We start from the raw sequence: 18527 nt of genomic DNA on the forward strand, positions 1-18527 counted from the left end.
AAAAATAAGGTTCTCAGACGAGTAAATGGTAGGCTGGGAAATAGAAATGTATCCTTTGAATGTCAGGGAGCCAACGCCTGTTTTTCAAAATGTAAGACACTGAAGTCATCACCCCCTCGGCATCATTTAACTTGAATGGCAGAGGACTGATCCTAGAGTTGAAGCGATGATGGCAGGAAATTGGAGTAAAGTCACTCAACGATTAGGGCTCAGTTTATGGATTTATTTCAGGGACTGAGGTTTGGGTGTAGATTAAATATAAAATGAAGAACCAGACAACTAGTACAAAAATGGGTGCAAGTTAATAATGACAAGCATGGTCACATGGTGTGGAAGGCAGCCTTCGTGTCTGTGACTGACAACTTGGACAGTGTTGTGTTGTGTGATAAAATATCTCCATTGTTATGAAAAGTGCTGTCCTCAGTAGACAGCATTATAGCTTTGGCAAGAAATTCATGGTTAAGTCCGGTAGATAGCCTCTGTCCTGGTGCCAGCCCAGAGCCCAGCAGGGACTGCTGAGAAGCAGCAGGAAACAGCACTCCCAAGTCTGACTCTAGTCTGGAGTGTTAACTACTACAGAGAGAGACAAGTCAGATCTTACAGTCAACAGGGACACTGTGCTTTAGGGTAAAGAGACATCGTAAGGGCACAGAGAAGGAGGGAAGCGGTGAGAGAGTGACAGACTGGGACCTGGAGGTTAGAAGAAGCTTCAGGTTCAGCCCATGAGTGAGTGCCAAAGGCACCCCCTAAGGTCCTATGACTGCAAAGGCCCCTGTAGTGGGGAGCACAGTGGGTGTCTACAGCCTTCCCAGGTTCTGCTTGGTGGCTGTGGCTGGTAACTGAGCAGAAGGCAGGTAGATCCCTCAGCAAGGCAGCCCTGCACCACATCCTTCTGCTCCATTCTGCTCAAGCTGGAGCAGAGCCTTCTCTGACTGATGTCTACTCTTCCCTGTTTGAGTGACGCTTTGTTCTTTAGGCTGGACCACAGATAGCCTGCGGGAAACCACAGGGAATGTTGACTAAGTTCCAGGACAGCAAAGAGACAGCTGCAGACAGTGCCCTGCTACAGAGAAGAGCTGTGGGAAGCCTGGGAGGATGTGCAGTGTGGGCTCTGTGGGGTGCTAGGGCTCATTCTTCTCAGATGTGGAAGACCTCAGAGCTGTGTTTGTTTCCTCTACCTCATGGAAGTCTGTCTTCATCAAGGAGCTCGTTGAAGGCAGGGTGGACTGCATGAGCTCTTAAGCTTGAGGGACCAGCTCTTGATCCCTGCACCCTCCTTCCTCGCCTTGCGGTCCACCTGGAATGTGGCCTGGCCTGGCCCTCCAGCACTTGCCATATGCGTGCTGCACATGCTGGCTCTCTGTCCCTGCTGCCATACCCTTGTAGCACCACAGTGCTGTTGATCAGAGCTGAGTGGCACGCTTCTTTTAGCACTCGTTGGAGAATTTCAAGTGAACATTTCCTGAGCTGCCTTTGAACAGTACCACCTATGCAGACATGTCTCCTCTCATCACCTTCTCCAAAGCTGTGGTCTCTGACTACCACATCTCTCTGAAGTGAGGATCCTGTTGTGCATCCTGATCTAGTCAGAGTGACTCACCACAAGTCTCTCATACCTGAACTTTATGGAGAACAGTTAACCACTAAGCAGCCTTGGGGCTCTGTGGAGCCGGCAGCACCTGTGGTCTAGCTGGGCCTTGCTTCTCCACTCACTCTCCATCCTTAATACCCAGTTTGGGAGGCTCCCTGCCTACGTATTTCTAAGACTTCTGCTATATGGTTACTCGAGGGGCTCAGTATTCTTCTAGAAGTCCTTATAATGCACTCTCTTGAAGAGTACCTCTAAGTAAGGCTGAGAATGTCTAAGCATTGAGTTCATTGTCCAGACTGCAATGACTGGGGTGTAGTTCAGGAGTACAGCTCAGGCCTGGCACACTGACTCACACCTATAATCACAGCCCTCAGAGACTATGGCCAGATTGTGAGTTCAAGGCTAGCCTGGGATACAAAGAAAAACCCATCTTTAAAAAATACACACCTCAGCTATTTACCCAGAGGATCATTTCTAGGTTCTTTGAACAGAGTGGGAGACAGAAGACCCCCGAGGACTACTTTAGGCCTCTGCGCCTCAGAGATGCACAGGCACTTAGTTTTGCTCAAGGTCCTGCAAAATGCATAGGCCCCCAAATAACAGACACTTTGAGTGTGACCATGGCCTGGGAGTGTCCTGTTTTGACCCTAAGCCTCAGCTGAGAAGCCTGTGTGTTCACGAAGCGTGGTGATGTGGGAGAGGTCACCATCACCTTGGTTTAGCTACCCTACAAGCCATCCTTGTCCTCTTTTGTTTGGCATCAGTTTCCCTGGTTTTTACTTGGCTGTTTATGTGGCACATGGTTTAAGGACTGGAGGAAAAACCCAAAATGGTCTAAGGTGTTTTTGCACAGGTCCTTGAGCTCAGTGGACTTTACACAGTGTTCTCAGGGGGCCAGTGAAATCGTTCAGCAGGTAAAAGTCCTTGCCTTGTTAGTGCAGGGGTACGCGTGGGCACACGCACACACACACACAACACCACTACCACCACCACCACCACCACTCTGCGTGCACCCAGGCAACCTAAGTCTTATTTTTAAAGAAAGCTTTCTTATGACACCCACCTGTTTGAGTGACAGCGCCTTGCATTTTATAAGGGAGGCTACACCTCCAATTACCCAACTCTCTATGTTTTTAGGCTTCCTCTGTCAGGCAGATGTGTTCAATGGTTAGTTTTGACAGAGGCTGCAGCCAGAGGCTGCATCCCTCAATACTCCAGAAGGACGTGGTGAGGATGTAGTTGGGAACTGGGAGCCTGAGTGCTAAGTCTAAGTGATGATTCCAAGTGGGGCTGGACACGGGTGTCAATAACTGTGCTCTGATCATTTAGGTCTCTCTTTATAGGGCATCTTTTATGACCAAGACTGTCCAGCACCAAAATGAGCTACATAAATTCCTAATCTGGGATACAGCTGGACAAGAACGAGTAAGTCACTCTTTAATTTACTATGTTTTTCTGAGGCCCAGAGCAAATTACAGCTCCAGCTAAACTGTCAGTGTCCCTGTCATTTGCCGTTCTTCACTTCTTTGCACCAGAGACACATTTCCTTCCATTTGCATGGGCCAGCCCTTTTCTTTTCAATTAGAGCCACGAAGTCCACTGATGGAGGAAGTGATAATGGGCGCTGAGGGCGTCTTTATGCTTCTCAGTGTCTTAGTGTAAGTGCTGACTAGCTGGCCTGATGAAGTTCCTTGAGCAGAGAGTGTGATTTGGGGCTTCATCCTCTAGGAAAGCTGTAAAAGAGTTAGTAGTAGAAGGGAGAATTAAGCACAGCTCATTTATACCGCCTTTTAAAAGCTAAAGAGGGAACTTTACAGCATATAAACTTTGAGGGTTAAGTGGATGGATTAGCTAATGCAGTGCCTTGTGACAGGCACTTACATGCCTGACAGGGAGCCTGTCCATAGCTCTGGCTGTCCCCGCCTCAGAGTAGAGCCGATGGAATGCTGTGGCTGCACAGTGGGATGGGAACTGAGGAAGGTGGGGGGAGCAGGAGTATGCAGAAGCACACCCTCAGCCTCATTCCATTCTGGGTACTAAGTTCAGTGTCCTTGGTGAGGTGCATACAGTGGCCATTCTATTATTCAGCTGCAGTTTAGTTTTGTTTTCAAATTATTCTGTCCAGAGTACCTGGCGGATGCACAAGGTATTGTCCTAAGCTCTTAAAAAAGTAAACCCGAAGTAATGAGGAAAATGGTTTGTCATCACACTCTTACATAAGACAGCATTCTCTGTGTGGCATAGAGGCTGACAGTGAAGGAATGGTGCACTGGCATCCCACTGTGCATATGAGCAGAGAGGTCTTGCCTCAGCCTTACTGCTGGCTGCCTTCAGTTTTAATGTTGTATGTCACCTATCAGAGCTGCCACCCTTCTGCTTGCATCTAGCATGGGGCATTAGGATGGCTGTCACCAGCACTCTTCTGTCCTGCAGAAATATTGCTTCCCACTGTCCTACTGGATGTATCTGTACACTGCCCTACCACTGTGCCAAATAGCCCAAAACATGGACTTTTCCTAGCAGTGATAGACTTGTCCTTCCACAGGCTCCCAGGGTTAGGTTACCCCCATAACGTATGTTTAATGCCCAAATGCTGCCATACAGGCTCCATTATCATGGTGACTTCTTATGTCATGAGAGTGGAATGGATGCCTAGGCAAGCCCCTCCCCTCTTCTTAAGTGATCATAGGAGCCTGAGGACCATGACTGACTGCTTTGGCAGATAGTGCTGCTCTGTGGTACCATCTGGCCTTTCTTGCATGAAGTACCATCTTGCATCCCAGAGTTGGGCAAGAGATGCTAAAAGGCCAGGCCAGAGATGGAGTTCTTGACCAGGAGATGCTACAGTCAGAAGAGAATCAGGAGAAGAATAGCAGGTGTGGCCAGTTGTCTCTGTACAGAAGGCTGTGCCAGGTCTCCAGTTTTCAGGGTTAGCTCAAGGACTGCCCATTCATCCAGGGCTAGGTCTTCAAGGCCTTGTAGGTCAGCTGTAGCTGGACTCTGTTCTGCAGCAGGGAGTGTGTGCTTCTCCAGTGTGCCACACAGCTCTGTATTCTCTTGTCTGTCTTCCTGTCCTCTGTCTGGTAACTGTCCAGCCTTGGAGCCTACCTCCGTCACGCAGAGAGGAACTGTCCTCACATTCTGGTCGCCAGAAAGCTGTGCTTCTGACACTCAGATCTGGAGGTCACCTTGCATTCTCCAACAGCTCTGCTGGCCACTCAGTTCTTCAGCTCTCCACTCCGCTGCTGGGCCTCGGCTGCCTTACTGTCACTCAAGTGGTGTGCAGCCTTTGCTCCACCCATTCCTGACTCATATCACTGTTGAAGAGAACCCCAACACTGTGAGGAATATGGATCAGACACTGCCGTCTTCTTGCTGGCCCTTCCTCACCTCTAGCCGTGTTCGAAGGGGCTGCCCTGTTCTGCTGGCCTCCACGGCAGAGCCTTACACATGCCTGCCACCAGGCTCGCATAGACTGCTCCTTCTCACTGGCGTACACCTTCTCTATCACTCACAGGGTTCTTACCAGCTGTTGGTGTCAGGCAAAATGTCACCTCTCTGGGTCTTTCCTACCTCCCTGTACCTGAGCAGGGCCCAGGCTCATTCTCTTGTCATTGCTGGTATTCATTTTAAAGACCCTCATTACAAGTGTCTGTTCAGCTGTCCACCTTTATTGACAGCTTCTCCCACCGAGATGCAAAGGTAAAGAGCTGTACCTGCATGTCCTGCCTGCTGCGGCACGGTGCCCAAGGCAGACAAACAGCTAGGAGTTTGTCGGGTGGCAGCAGATGGACTCTATGTCCTGAACAGTCCTTGCTTGCCTTTTCAGCCATGGGATTGGCGCCTGTTTTCCTGCGTTTCTGTCTTCCATTAGACTGTCACCTCTTTGAGAGGCAGGACTGCTTCCTGCCCCTGGCACATGCCATTGATGTTTGTGCTATGTCAGCTGGTTGGTAGTCCATCTTGTGACCAATAAGGACAGAGCCTTCCTTCTTACTGTGAGTCCTGCGTGACTCCAGCGATAAGTCTCTGCTGCTAACATGTTTATTGCTTGGCTCTGTAGTGTTGAGACTCATGGTAGGGACCTAAAACCATTGCAGAATGAAAGGCTTTTTTGATGAACTGAACAAACGTCCTCCCCATTTGACCCTCACATCTGTTACCACATGTAGTTCTAAACGATGGGTTTTCTGACAGGTTTGAACATACCACAAAGTGATTTCACTAAGTCAATGAAAGCAAGTAAGAATTGAATGGTATGTGAGTCCTTGACTGAGGGAGCTGGTTACATTAAAAGGAGAGAAGTGCCAAGAAGAAGATGGCTTGTATATCAAAAGGTTAAGAAGCGCTTAGGAAAACAGACTGGAGCCCTCAGATGTTTTTTCAAAGCAACTGCTTCTGTGAGGCCTATGAGAGTCCACTGTGAGATGAAAGGTCCCATGTTGTGCTCCCATTCATTACTAACAGAAGCAGCTCACCACACTGTCTCCTCGCCGACTCACGTTTCTCTAAAAATCAGACCCCGGCTGTAAAAATAAGCCCAAGGTTTCTTAAGTGCCAGGTTAAATGAAACTTGTTTTCATGATTAAATTTATTAAGACTGAACATTTGTGAGTCCTTTGTCCACTGTTCACAATTTGAGTGAGCTAGCTCATTTTGTCCTACTTAACCCCCAGTACATGCACAGATGGCTCCCATGAATGCATGTCGTAAGTAAATGCAGGACAGCATCCCCAGTGCTGCCCAACTTTGTGACAGTCTGGAAGCTGCTCAGTCACACCTGTAGCAGCTGTATTTATAACCCTGTATTTTCCTGTACTTGCCCTGGCTGACTGTTCCACAGAGTGGAGGCAACCATTTCCCACCAGTATTCACACAAGAAATTGTTAGTGCTTAAATTGGAACAAGGGTAGTTTAGGAACATGTATAGCATCTGGGATGGCAGATCGTGGGCCACATTAAACCAACCACCCACTCTTGTAAATAAAGTTTTGTTGGAACCCAGCAATGCTTGTCTGTGCTTTTACTCTACAGTAGTAATCCTGGTGATGAAAATACAATAATACCATGACAGAAATCAGAAGGCCACAGAGCTGAAGCTGTTGGCTTGTCTGGTCCACAGTGGGAAAGCTTGCTGTCCCCTAATCCAGAGCCAGGTTTAGGGATGACACCTATGGAATCTCCTTATCTGTGTCAGTCATCTTTCATCACCAGAACAATAATGGAGCCTTTCAGAGTCAGCACAGGAGTGTCTGGCCACCCTGGCTTGTAAATGTTGGATAACACTTTACAAAGAAGTTGTTTTAAAGTGTTACCAAACAACCAGTGACCAAGGCTGAAGCAGCATATGGGGGCATGGTCCAGGCCTCACAGCATACCCAGCCGGCTCCCAGGAATGTGGCACAGAGTAGCACGGAGTCAAGCAGAAAAAATGTCTTGTCTTGTCTTGTCTTTTTCTTGTTTGTTTGTTTGCTTGCTTGCTTGCTTGGTTTTTTAACCCTGGCTGTCCTGGAACTCACTTTGGAGACCAGGCTGGCCTCAAACTCACAGAGATCCACCTGCCTCTGCCACCTGAATGCTGGGATTAAAGGCGTGCACTACTACCAACCAGCCAGGAAATGGAGATTATGATAGTAGTCTGAGAGTGCTAGAGCAGCAAGTGGAAAGGTACATCCCAGAAAGGAGGGTCCTAAAGTCTCTTTAGAAGCCCCCCTCAAGCCTTTGTGAATGTACAGAGGGGACATTGCAGAACTCAACAAGACTAAGCAGAGACTCGAAGCTACCTCTTAGAGCAGAGCTTAAACCCAGTCCACCACATTTGAGTGTATTGGTAAGTCCTTAAGGCATTCTGATGAAGGATCTCATTCAGAGGAGGGACCGTGTCCTGGACTCCAGACCTAGTCCAGACAGAGCCATCCTAACAGTGTACAAAACCAGTCTCAAGAAGGCAAGTTACCTACCACTCTTCAAAATGACAGTGTGGCAGCTAGCTGATGTGTGGTCACAGTTGTTACATGTGTGGGGAAGCGAGGACAGAGGACAACCCTGTGATGAGAATCTGCAGCTAGAGTTGAAAGCAGGCCTTTAAATATGTCCAAAGGTTCACAGAATGGCAGACTGACTTCAGATGGGCAGCTTGTGCAGAAAGTTCATAAAGAATATAGTGGGAATGCTAAGATTGAAAGCCACTGTGTCAAAAAGTACGGTTGGCTGGTGGACAGATCTCTTGGAAGAATAAGGAAGGAGAGGGACAGAGACTTGGCCAGCTGAGTAGGGCAGAACCGGCACCCGGAAGGAATGAAGAAGTGAGAGAGGTGCAGGACAAACACAGTATTTCAGTAGTTGATGGCTGAGTTCTTCCAGCTTGTTGAGACATCAACTCTAAACTCCAAGGCCTTCAGCAACCCTTTAACTACAACAAGGACCCTAGTCAGACTGCCAAAAACTGAAGAGAAAGAGAAAGCCCTCAATCAACCAGAGATATATTATAATCCAGAGGACAAGATGAGTGGGGTTGACTTCTCACAGAAACAGTGGAGGCAGGCCAGTGGATAGTCTCTGGCACACTTTGGGCATGCAAACAAATTCATCAGCCAAAGTCGTCTTCTAAATAGAACCAAAGTAGTCGTGGGAAAGTAAAAGCAGAGAGTACAGTAGTTGGAACCCCAGAGACATCTACTCACAGCCTAAAGAAAGAATGAGCAGTGCAGGTGATAGAGGGTGAAATTTTGCTCTCCTCGTCACATCTTCTGGCCAGCGAGCTGTTTCATTCGACAGTTAGGATGTTTGGAGCATTTAGCAGCAGCAGCCAAAGAACAGTGATGTGGAGTCGGTTAGATTCATGCAAGAGTCTAACACGTGAGAACAAATTCATGTAAGGTTCTGATGTTTTATAGGAAGCATACATTTTAAAAGGACTAGAAAACACTGTGTTGTAGTTGCAAGAACAACCAGCTGGTAAGTAATGCAGGAAAACATAGCTAAAAGGCTGGGGCTAGGGTGAGACACACTAGGCCTAGAGTTCGATCCTCAGCACCACATAAGCCAGGTAGCTTACACCTGTAAGCTTGTGATCTCTTTACTCAGGAGACTGGGTAGGAGTATCAGTAATTTAGGGTCATCCTTGGCTCGATCAAGAATTCAAGACCAGCCAGAGATACTAAAACTTACTGTAGAAGAGAGGAAGAAAAGAGGAATAGGACCAATTTTGCAAATTTGAACCAATTTTCAACAAAGTCCTAGACCTGTGTGCACACACACAGCAGATACATTCTTACCCTTGAAACCACCAAGCACCCCACTGAGTGGGCAGAGGTGTCAAAACTGCCATGTGACAGATCTCAGCTGTGGTGCTTAAAGAAATGTGCACAGAGGAGAGAAAACGAGCAGTTGGAAGGGCCATTCTACGCAGATTATAAGCGCACGGCAAACCACTGCAGTTGTGTTCCATCTACCAATGGAGTTGAGGACAGGCGCTGTTATCAGGGTTACAGATCTTGGGGATTGTCCGTGTTGACAGAGATGCTTTGTCTATGTGATGGGGATTTATGTGTCAACTTTCATACTGTAGACTTGCAATCTGCTTTTCTTGGTGTGAATCTCACCTTACAGGTCTTTAGAGAAAGAAATCACCCTCTAAAGAATGTTGCCATCACAGTACATCCATAGTGGAGGCAGCTAGGGCCCTGAACCCAGTTCCGCCTACATGCCACCGTCTTGTTTTCTTACTGTGCGCCAGTCAGTCCAACCTTCTGTTTGTTGGAGGCAGAGAGGACTGAGACAGTCTGGCGCTTGTAGCTCTTGGTTACCTACAGTGCACAGAGCCATGACAGTCAGTCATCTTCCATCATGGGCGTTGCAGTCCTAATGCCACTATGTTATCAGAAGGTGACCATGAGACACACAGGCATATTGTGTGTGTTCTGTGTACACCCAGTGCTCTCTTGAATAGCAGGATGCAGGACATGGATGACACATCACTCTTGGGGACCAGGCTTCAGAGTCATGGTGTGAGATGAAGGTACAATACTTAGTGGGGGAGGGGAAGCCACAGTGAAACATTTACCTAGACCCAGATCTGAGTGGGAAAAAGGCTTCTCGTTCCATACCCCACACTCCTCCAAGGAAGTGGCCCACTGAATTTCCCTTGCTTTGAGGGTGCGCCTCTCCCTTCTGTATCCCTCTCTAGTGTGTGGTGGGAGGAGACAGCAGCTGCTTGCACGGTCACATTGTGGAAGAGAAATGAGACCTCTGCACAGAGACATCAGAAAACAAGGTGCAAACTCATTTAAGTAGTGAATTTAAATATGCATTTGCATCTAGGACAATCAACATCTAGATTACAGTGTAGTCTCTAGGACACCCAGTAATGCAGCCGCTTCTCGGGGAACTGTTTACAGCAGTTTTTATATCTTCCTAGTTTGGGAAGCCAAAGTTTAAAGGACTATTCAACAAATGAATTTGGGAATTACAACATTGAGTTCAATTAAAAAGCTTTTTTAGCTGAAACAATTGTTTATTTATTACCCCATATTCAGTTCCTATGAAGCTGTTTCTAGACTATCTTGTGGGACATTCCAGCACTGCAGTGCCTTCGCCTTTGGTAATTATGGGTTCTTTTGCTGTAAAGCATTATGTCATCTTCAGTAGCTTCAGAGAAAGATTACCTTTGTGCAGGGATAATGGACTTCAAAGTCTGGTAAGAGGGACATCTTTAACTGGCCACCCCAGTTTCATTGCTGCTTCTCCTCTCTGCAGTTCCGGGCGTTGGCACCGATGTACTATCGAGGCTCAGCAGCAGCCATCATTGTTTATGACATCACAAAAGAAGTAAGGCTTTATTCGTTTTTTTCTTAGATGTCATCATCTATCTGTTGTTCAGGCCTCTAGATGCTCCCCTTTCATATTACAGGAGACGTTTTCCACATTGAAGAACTGGGTGAGAGAGCTCCGCCAGCACGGCCCCCCTAGCATCGTTGTCGCCATTGCTGGGAACAAGTGCGATCTTACTGATGTCAGGTGAGTCATTAGACATGAGACTCCCATGCTGATTAGGTGCTCTTTTTCTATTGAGCCATAGTCAGCATAAGAGTCTAGCTTTTATTTTATCTCTGACATTGAAAAATTCCTTCAAGCTAAAGTGAAGACTTAAGGCATTTGGAGTTAATTATATTACGTGTAGACAGTGTGTAATTTACTGAGCCATTGGTGGTATCACACGTGACATTATCTGAGGACATTGCCTCCCCAGGCTGCTATTATAAAAGGTGTATTTTATTGACAGTTTGTGTGCACCATGTTTGATTCCTAGAGTCTTGCTTTCATTTTGTTTGGGCGGGGTGATTGTTTAATAATCTTATCAGGAAGAGCATATACCTGTAAAGACTGTCCGGGATCAAGCTACAGATGATGGAGGCACCCTTCTGCTGTCTGGGGAATAGGGGTGGGAGAGGTCATAAGGGGCAGAGCCTCTGATTGGCAATTGTTGCCTTCCAGAGAAGTCATGGAGAGAGACGCTAAGGACTACGCCGATTCCATTCATGCCATCTTTGTAGAGACCAGTGCAAAAAACGCCATCAACATCAATGAACTCTTTATAGAAATTAGTAAGTACCTCTGCGTCTTGTGTTTCCTCTGTTTTGGGCAGACACAAACAGAATTGTCTTTGTAGTTAGACTATCAGCTTGTTTGCCGTAGTCTCTGAGATGGTGTCCATGAAAGGAAACTTGAGCAGCTACGAAGAACCAGCGTCTCTATCATGGTGGGGTTTCTGGGTGTTGCTTGGTAATGAGCGCCTTCTCAGAGAGAATGCCTCTCAGGGTCGGAGCCACCCTCTGTTCTCTTTAAATGTGTTTCATCAAGACCAAGAAATAAACTAGGGTCTGGAAAGATGGCTTAGTGGTTACGATCATACACTGCTCTTCCAAAGGACCTGAGTTTGATTCCCAGCATTCACATCGCACTCAGAACCACATGTAACTCCAGCTCCCGAGGATCCAGTTCTGGCCTCTGCGCACAGCTGCACTTGTGCACTCACGCCTGTATGAAGACATACACAGAGTTAAAATACTAAAGACTTCTAGACAGAAAATGAACAGAATAGCTCAAGGGAAATGAGATGTGTGTCTGGTCTATCTTAAGAAAACCCCAAAATTAGTCCTTGGCAAGGGACGGGTCAGTCCTCTTCCCCCTTCTCTTCCTTCAGAGTGTTAGGGTGTAGATGGTAGGAGAGAGGGGGGCTGCTTCTTGCCTTTGGGACTCTGTGTAGATAGCATCTGTGTTTATTCATTTCATTCAAATTTATCGAAATATTTATTGGGAACTGTTCCAGACTCAAGGGATCCGCCTAAAGAAGATAGACGCAGCCTTTGCTCTCTTGGAGTGCATGTTCTGTTGAGGGAGTCAGGCGTTGAGCTCCAGATAAATAGGATCATTTCAGATACTAATAAGATAGGACAAAAACAATTGAGGGAGATGTAGGAATTCGTGCAGACCATCCCGGGGAGCCCCTCTGGGGAAGAGAGTTGGAAGCTGAGGCCTGATGAAGGAAGACGACTAGGGAAGGTCTCTGAGGCAGTGGGATGGGAGCCGAGGCCTGATAGTGCAGGCCTTGAAGAGTGGCATGATTTGCCTTGAGCACAGCTAGTTCCTGCATGCAGGGAGGAGCCGTCCAGGCAAAGCGCACTGACCTGCTAACGGCCCTCAGATTGAGACCCAAAGTAGCTGGAAGCTAGAAGGGCGCTTGGCCTTGGCCTTCATGAAGGTGAAAGTGAAGCATTACAGGACCCACCAGAGCCGCACAGGGACTGCCCGAGGAGCAGGCCTGTGGTGTGGTACCCACCAGAGCCGCACAGGGACTGCCCGAGGGAACAGGCCTGTGGTGTGGGACCCACCAGAGCCGCACAGGGACTGCCCGAGGAGCAGGCCTGTGGTGTGGTACCCACCAGAGCCGCACAGGGACTGCCCGAGGGAACAGGCCTGTGGTGTGGTACCCACCAGAGCCGCACAGGGACTGCCCGAGGGAGCAGGCCTGTGGTGTGGTACCCACCAGAGCCGCACAGGGACTGCCCGAGGGAACAGGCCTGTGGTGTGGGACCCACCAGAGCCGCACAGGGACTGCCCGAGGGAGCAGGCCTGTGGTGTGGTACCACAGCTGGGCCTGTTGCAGCAGTTGTGCCACTCTGGGTTCTGGAGCTTAGCGCTGCTCTATTTTCATTTTGTGTTGCTCTTCTGAGACAGAGTCTCAGAGTCTTACCGTGTAGCTCAGGCAAATACGAGTCCACACATCTACCTGTGATAGTTAAGATGACTCAGAGATCTGGAGTTTTATGTATGTACTCCATTGTGTCATTCTGGCCATTAAACCTTTTTAGAGTCCTTTCAGACACCAGCCAGCCAGTGGTCTGCCACTGGCACACTCAAGCACTTCTAAGACTGTCATAACTAGCAGATAGCCAGGCTCATTCTTGAAAGGCAGCATATGTTTTGTCAGGAGCCTTAACTGTCTTTTTAATGTCTGTATGTAGCATGTTGTATGTTGAAACTATTCCTGCATTTGTTGTAGGTTCCTTTCCTAGTTTTAAAAATAAACAGGTTGTAGACTATACGAGCAACAACTCCTTATACCAAAACCTGACAGGGTACTGTGGTAGTGACTTTTCTGTCATGTTCAAAGCCTTGTGTTTAGTTGCCAGCACTGCAAAGAGAAACAGACAGACACACGTAGCGCACACCTTTAACTGAGAAGAAGTAACCATGGCCGAGGAGATGAGACCAGACAGAGATAGGAACCTAGTTTATCATTTGCTCAGTGAGCATTGTCAGGTAATTGGCACCTGGCACACAGGCTCTGGGTTGAAGTGTGATGTACACAAAAAAGGATAGTAGTTCAGAAGCACAAGGCAGTGGGTTGTCTCAGAGCACAGCCTGTGTGTGCCACTCGGATCACAGCTGCTCCTACCCCAAAGGATGACCCATCTGATAGACAGCTCTTCAGTTGCTCTGTTTCCCATATTTTATTTTGTTTTGTTTTGTTTTGTGGTGGTGGTGGTTGGTTGGTTGGTTCTGAGACAGACTCTCACTGTGTAGCTCAGGCTGGCCTGGAACTCAAAAGATACCCACCTACTTCTACCTCCCAAATGCTGGTATTAAAGGCTGTGCCAGACTTTACTGCTATATCTCCTCCATTGTCTTCATCTTCTGTAGCTCAGGCTGGGCTCACGGTCACTCTGTGACTGAGGATAACTCTGACAGCCTCCTTTCTCTCCCTCTAGACTCTCTGAATACACTTGTACCACCATGCCTCATGCCCTAGACTAGGAATTGAACCCAGGACTTGATGTGTGCTAGGCAGGCACTCTTCCGACTGAGCCTCATTACTAGCCCTATTTCCCCTTCTGTGTCTGACTTGTGTTGTATATTACATGTGCTTACATTGCCTGTACATCCCATGCAACTGCAAAAGATAAACTCTCGTGGCTGGTGTGTGTTAGTGTTAGAATTCAAAGTTGGGAAAGGAAGACATGGGGACTGTGGACAGGATAGCCCGTTCCACCATTGATAAACACTGGACAGTTGTTTCTAACTCAGGGCAGCTGCAGGCTGCACTTTTGAACATCCTGTGTCCTCTAGGGAACATCTGGGTGCAATTTTACTTGATATTTCTGAGCCCAAGAGAAAGATCGCTAGGCCATTAGATTTGCATGTTTTCCCGTGACTTTACTGCCAAGCAGTTTGCAAAGCGGTAGTTGTGCCAGCTGCTGCCCACAGCAGTGGTGTGTGGGATTTCTTCCCTGCCAGTCTGTAGGAGAGGCAGGACCTACATCCCCATGTCTGCCTTGAAGCTTAGCACCTGTCTGCCTACAGACTTCCACCTGGGTGGTTGCTGGCACCCTCGTAGCCTGCCTTCCTACTGAGTCAGCACCCACCATCCTAACCCCTTGTGCTTTGTTCTGGGTATCAGCTCCTGGTTGACTGTGTATGTTGGAAGTAACTTCCCGGTGGTTTGGTTTCTGAGTTCATTTTGTCCTTACTTTCCTTTATGATGAGCATAGTTCCTGCTTAAGAAACCATGAGCTGTGCCCACACCATAGAAGATGTCTCCTCTATAACGTTTGAAAATCTTTTGTCACATTTTAGAGTCGCCTTTATGGTACCAGCTGTATTTCTGTTTCTGTTTATTCAGAAAACCAGGACAAGAACCTTGAAGAGACTTGTAACTATATTTGTGATGTATTCACAGCAGTGTTGCAGTACATTGGAAAGTTGAGGACACTTTCTATCTATTAGAAGTGATACTGTGTCCTTTCTACACAGGTTACAACCCGCAGTGGAGATCCCTCAAAACTTTGCAGCCACATCCAGAGAGTTGTCAGGGATTGTCTCTCAGCCTTGTTGATGTCAGAAGATGTCCCTGTGTGTTAATTCCCTGTTTAGACAGAAAAACAGACAGCCTCGCTCTCTGCCTGGTACTGTGCCATAGAAATGTGGGCGTGGCTCAGTAGAAAGCAGGCAGGACTAAGGGCTTGTGGTCTAGCTTGAGGATGCCAGTCACAGAAAACAAGTCCCCCGTACTGCTGGTGTCCTGGGGCCTGGTACATGAGGCGTTGGAATGGCTCAGAATGGGGAGGGTAGAAAAGTCTCTGTACAAGAAGCAGCTTTGAGCCATGTCAGCCAGGTGGATAGGTGGGTGATAGAAGGTTTTTCTCAAAGTTGACATTAGCCTCACAGAGCCGTAAAGTGAAGCCTGCTCTCCCCTGTGATGTCATGAGAGAGAAAATGCCACAGCTCTTCAGAAAGCAGCCTGGCAGCACCTGCCAAATGTTAAATTGTGCTAGGTAGTCACTGGGAACGTGGTGTATCTGTCAGATAAATGCCCCGGAGTAGAACAGTGCCCTGGCTTCTCTTCCTTTCTTTAACAGCCCCCCACCCTCAACCCCCCCATCCCCCCCACCCCACCCCTGCACACCACAGTCACTCAAAACACTGAAATGCTAGGGATTGTAGCTGAATGGTTAGTCTGGGAGACAATGCACATGGTCACCTGCTCAGACCAACAGCAGCCCACTGTGTACTGTGAGAGACCATCCTAGGGGACAGAGGAGTGGGGTACATTCAGGAGTTTCCATACCCCTGTAATGGCCTCTACCATGAGACATGGAATAGGGCCTGGTTTTTTGTTTTGTATTGCTTTTAATGTGTATGCATTGCTGGCTCAAGAGGAAATATTTTCAATCTAATTTTTGTGTTCAAAAAGTTTACTAAATGCTGTTTAGCATCTTTATTTGGATCCTGGAATAGAAATATAAGATGTTAGTTTAAGCATTAGTGACATCTGAAAGACTTGTGGCTTCCGGTGCAGTGGCAATGTATTGTTGTCCGCTGTGGCAGGTGTCCCGTGGGCTCAGCACTAGGTGATGCTTGGTCATCTTCCTGTCGTACTTGGAACCTGCCACGCTGTGCTGCCATTGCTTACTGGGTGAACTGTCCTAGTGCATTGTCAAAAGAGTGTTTGAGTAGGAAGAGATCAGGAAGTCAAGCTTTTTCCCTCCTCTCCTCACTGGTGCAGGTCGAAGAATTCCATCCACCGATGCTACTCCGGCGTCTGGCGGCAAGGGCTTCAAACTCCGAAGACAGCCATCGGAGCCAAAGCGAAGCTGCTGCTGACGACCCAGGAGCCCACCCTGATGAAGAAGCAAGTGGTTCTGGATGTTGCAGGAGAGCAGGCCAATGGAAGCCGCCTCGTGCTCGGGAGTCGCCTTTATGCAAAAGGACTCAAAGAAACTGGCTGTTTGGTTCTCCTGGAAGACTGCAGTGGGTGTTTCCATCTTTAGACTTGTGCCAGTGGCCTCTGGCATGCAATGGGACCACATCCTTGGCTGTTGACATAGCTGAAGGAGCATCTGATGTCTGGATGGTAGGATTGAACTGCTGGTACTTTTGTAATCAGGATGTCCTGTATCGCTTGTAAAGGGAAATGAGCACTTTGGTGCATCTTAGGGAAAAGCTGTGGAGATGATCATCTTCGTGGCCATCATCTCTAGTGTCAGAGTCGCATCATGTAAGATGTGGAAAGTGATCACAAGTGGAGGGATGGTTGTTCTAGGACAGCGTCCACCATCTCTAATGCACTTTCACACATGGCAGCAGCAGTGGCTACTGCCTGGTTCACCTTGGGTTTGCTTCTGGCCCTGTATGTGTCACCACACACACTAGTTCTATTGTTACCACTCTAAATAAACTCTCATGGTCCAGGTGATGTTGTTGAGAGGCTGCCTAGAGCTGGTAGAGTTGCATGTGTCTAAACTGATGAGCAGTGGTTTAAAAAGAAAGAACAAAGGAAATGATTCTTTTGGTGGTGTTTGGTTGGTGGTGGTTTTTTTTGTTCTTTGGCCAGGTATTTTGGTGGGAAAAACAAGTGTGTGCTACCTAGCATATGTAAATATGTAGTCTATATTTATGAGACCATTGCTTAAAAATTATAAATTATGTAAATAGATTAATAATGTCTGAATTCCTTTCAGTACTCATTTAGTCCTGTGCCCAGTCTCATGTGAGCCCACCCGGTTTTCAGCCTGTCCACAGGAAACGCTGAAGCCATTTACATTGTGCAGAAGCATGGAGCACTTAGCTCACAGCTTCCTTCCGCTTCCCCCTCGCCCTTGTGCATCCCATCTGGAAATGGTAATAAAGACATATGCCTCCTTGACAAGCCTGACTAGTCCTTCCTGCCTGGGGCGAGAGTGAGCCCAGCACCAGCCATTTACCTGAGGCAAGCAAGAAGCTCCTCTTAGCTCCTCCAGTGAGCTCAGAGCAACTGTTCTAGGAGTGCTCTGCTTACTAACAGCCTGGCTCACCTCTCCCTCCTTTATTTTCTCTTGCCTCTGTCAGTGCTTTGCACTCTTTTCCCTCAGGAGCCTAATGAGGTTTTTAATATAATCTAAAAATAAAGCACCCAAGTGAAGCTGCTGGAAATTTGTTCCTGGCCTAATTTGGCACCCTTCCATCCCAAGTATTGTAAGGGAAGGAAATTTACAAGATTAAATAGGAAATGAAACAGCTTGAATTTCAAACCAAATTGTGTTTTCAGAGCTGTCCTTAAACTGAACAGTCAAAACTTTTAAAAACAATTGTTACTACTTTATGCCCCTCCTGTATGTGCTTAAAATGGAGAGGTTTTATTGGACAGCGGGCAACCCAGGTGACACCAGGCCTGACTGAGGCCTTGTAAACGTCTCAAGTTGTTTGTTCTTACTGAAGTCAGACTTCAAACACCTTCTATATAAACAAAAACAAAGCTGCTTGGCTCATGTGGATAAGGATGCCCACATGCGACCCTTTCTGTCTCATTTCACCAAAAGATGGTGTAAATTCATGGCCTGAAGAGTTCAGTAAATTCTAGCAATCCAGGCACATCAGTGTGCAGAACAGCACCTCTCTCCCACTGTGCTCTGCTGTATCCAGTGGCTGCTCTCCCCTGTGGCGCCTGGCATCTCTAGCGTGGTTTCCCTCTCATGTGACATGTAGAGAGTGACTCTGGCCACAGCTGCATGTCTTAACAGGATGAGAAGCACGATGTTTCCCTCACCCTCTCTGTCACCAGTCCTTCCTGGAGGCAAAGGGGTGCCCACACACTCAATGACAGCAGATCTTGGTCAGGCCCACACGTGATGCTCAGCGTGCACAGGGAGATTCCCCACGTACTTTCTTATAAAATGCATAGTAAAATGTAGTCAGGCGTGATGCTGTATCTTGACCCCGTCGTAGATTAAGGAGTCTAATATACATTTCTTTGTTTTCCTAGCCGCGTCTTAGGAGAAATAGCTAGACTCCAAAGGCTTTATGCCTTTGGACACAGTCCCTCCGTAAATGTCTTCAGCTCCCTCCTGATGCAGGGCCTTTTTTAAAAGCTTTGAAGACCGGACAGAAGTGGTAGATC

General features: G+C 47.6%; 1 protein-coding gene across 1 annotated transcript in view; it reads left to right on the forward strand.

Moving 5' to 3' along the window:
• The window catches only part of Rab22a (RAB22A, member RAS oncogene family), a 43804-nt gene extending 25616 nt beyond the window's left edge, over positions 1-18188 (forward strand). The window contains exons 3-7 of the mRNA XM_051143902.1: positions 2935-3016; positions 10349-10420; positions 10503-10609; positions 11087-11196; positions 16158-18188. Coding sequence (XP_050999859.1) covers positions 2935-3016; positions 10349-10420; positions 10503-10609; positions 11087-11196; positions 16158-16255 — 469 coding nt within the window. The 3' untranslated portion in view covers positions 16256-18188. The remainder of the gene's footprint in view (positions 1-2934; positions 3017-10348; positions 10421-10502; positions 10610-11086; positions 11197-16157) is intronic.
• Positions 18189-18527: the final 339 nt, after the last annotated feature.

This window comes from Acomys russatus, chromosome 4 (assembly GCF_903995435.1).
Source record: "Acomys russatus chromosome 4, mAcoRus1.1, whole genome shotgun sequence".
NCBI classification, from domain to species: Eukaryota; Metazoa; Chordata; class Mammalia; order Rodentia; family Muridae; genus Acomys; species Acomys russatus.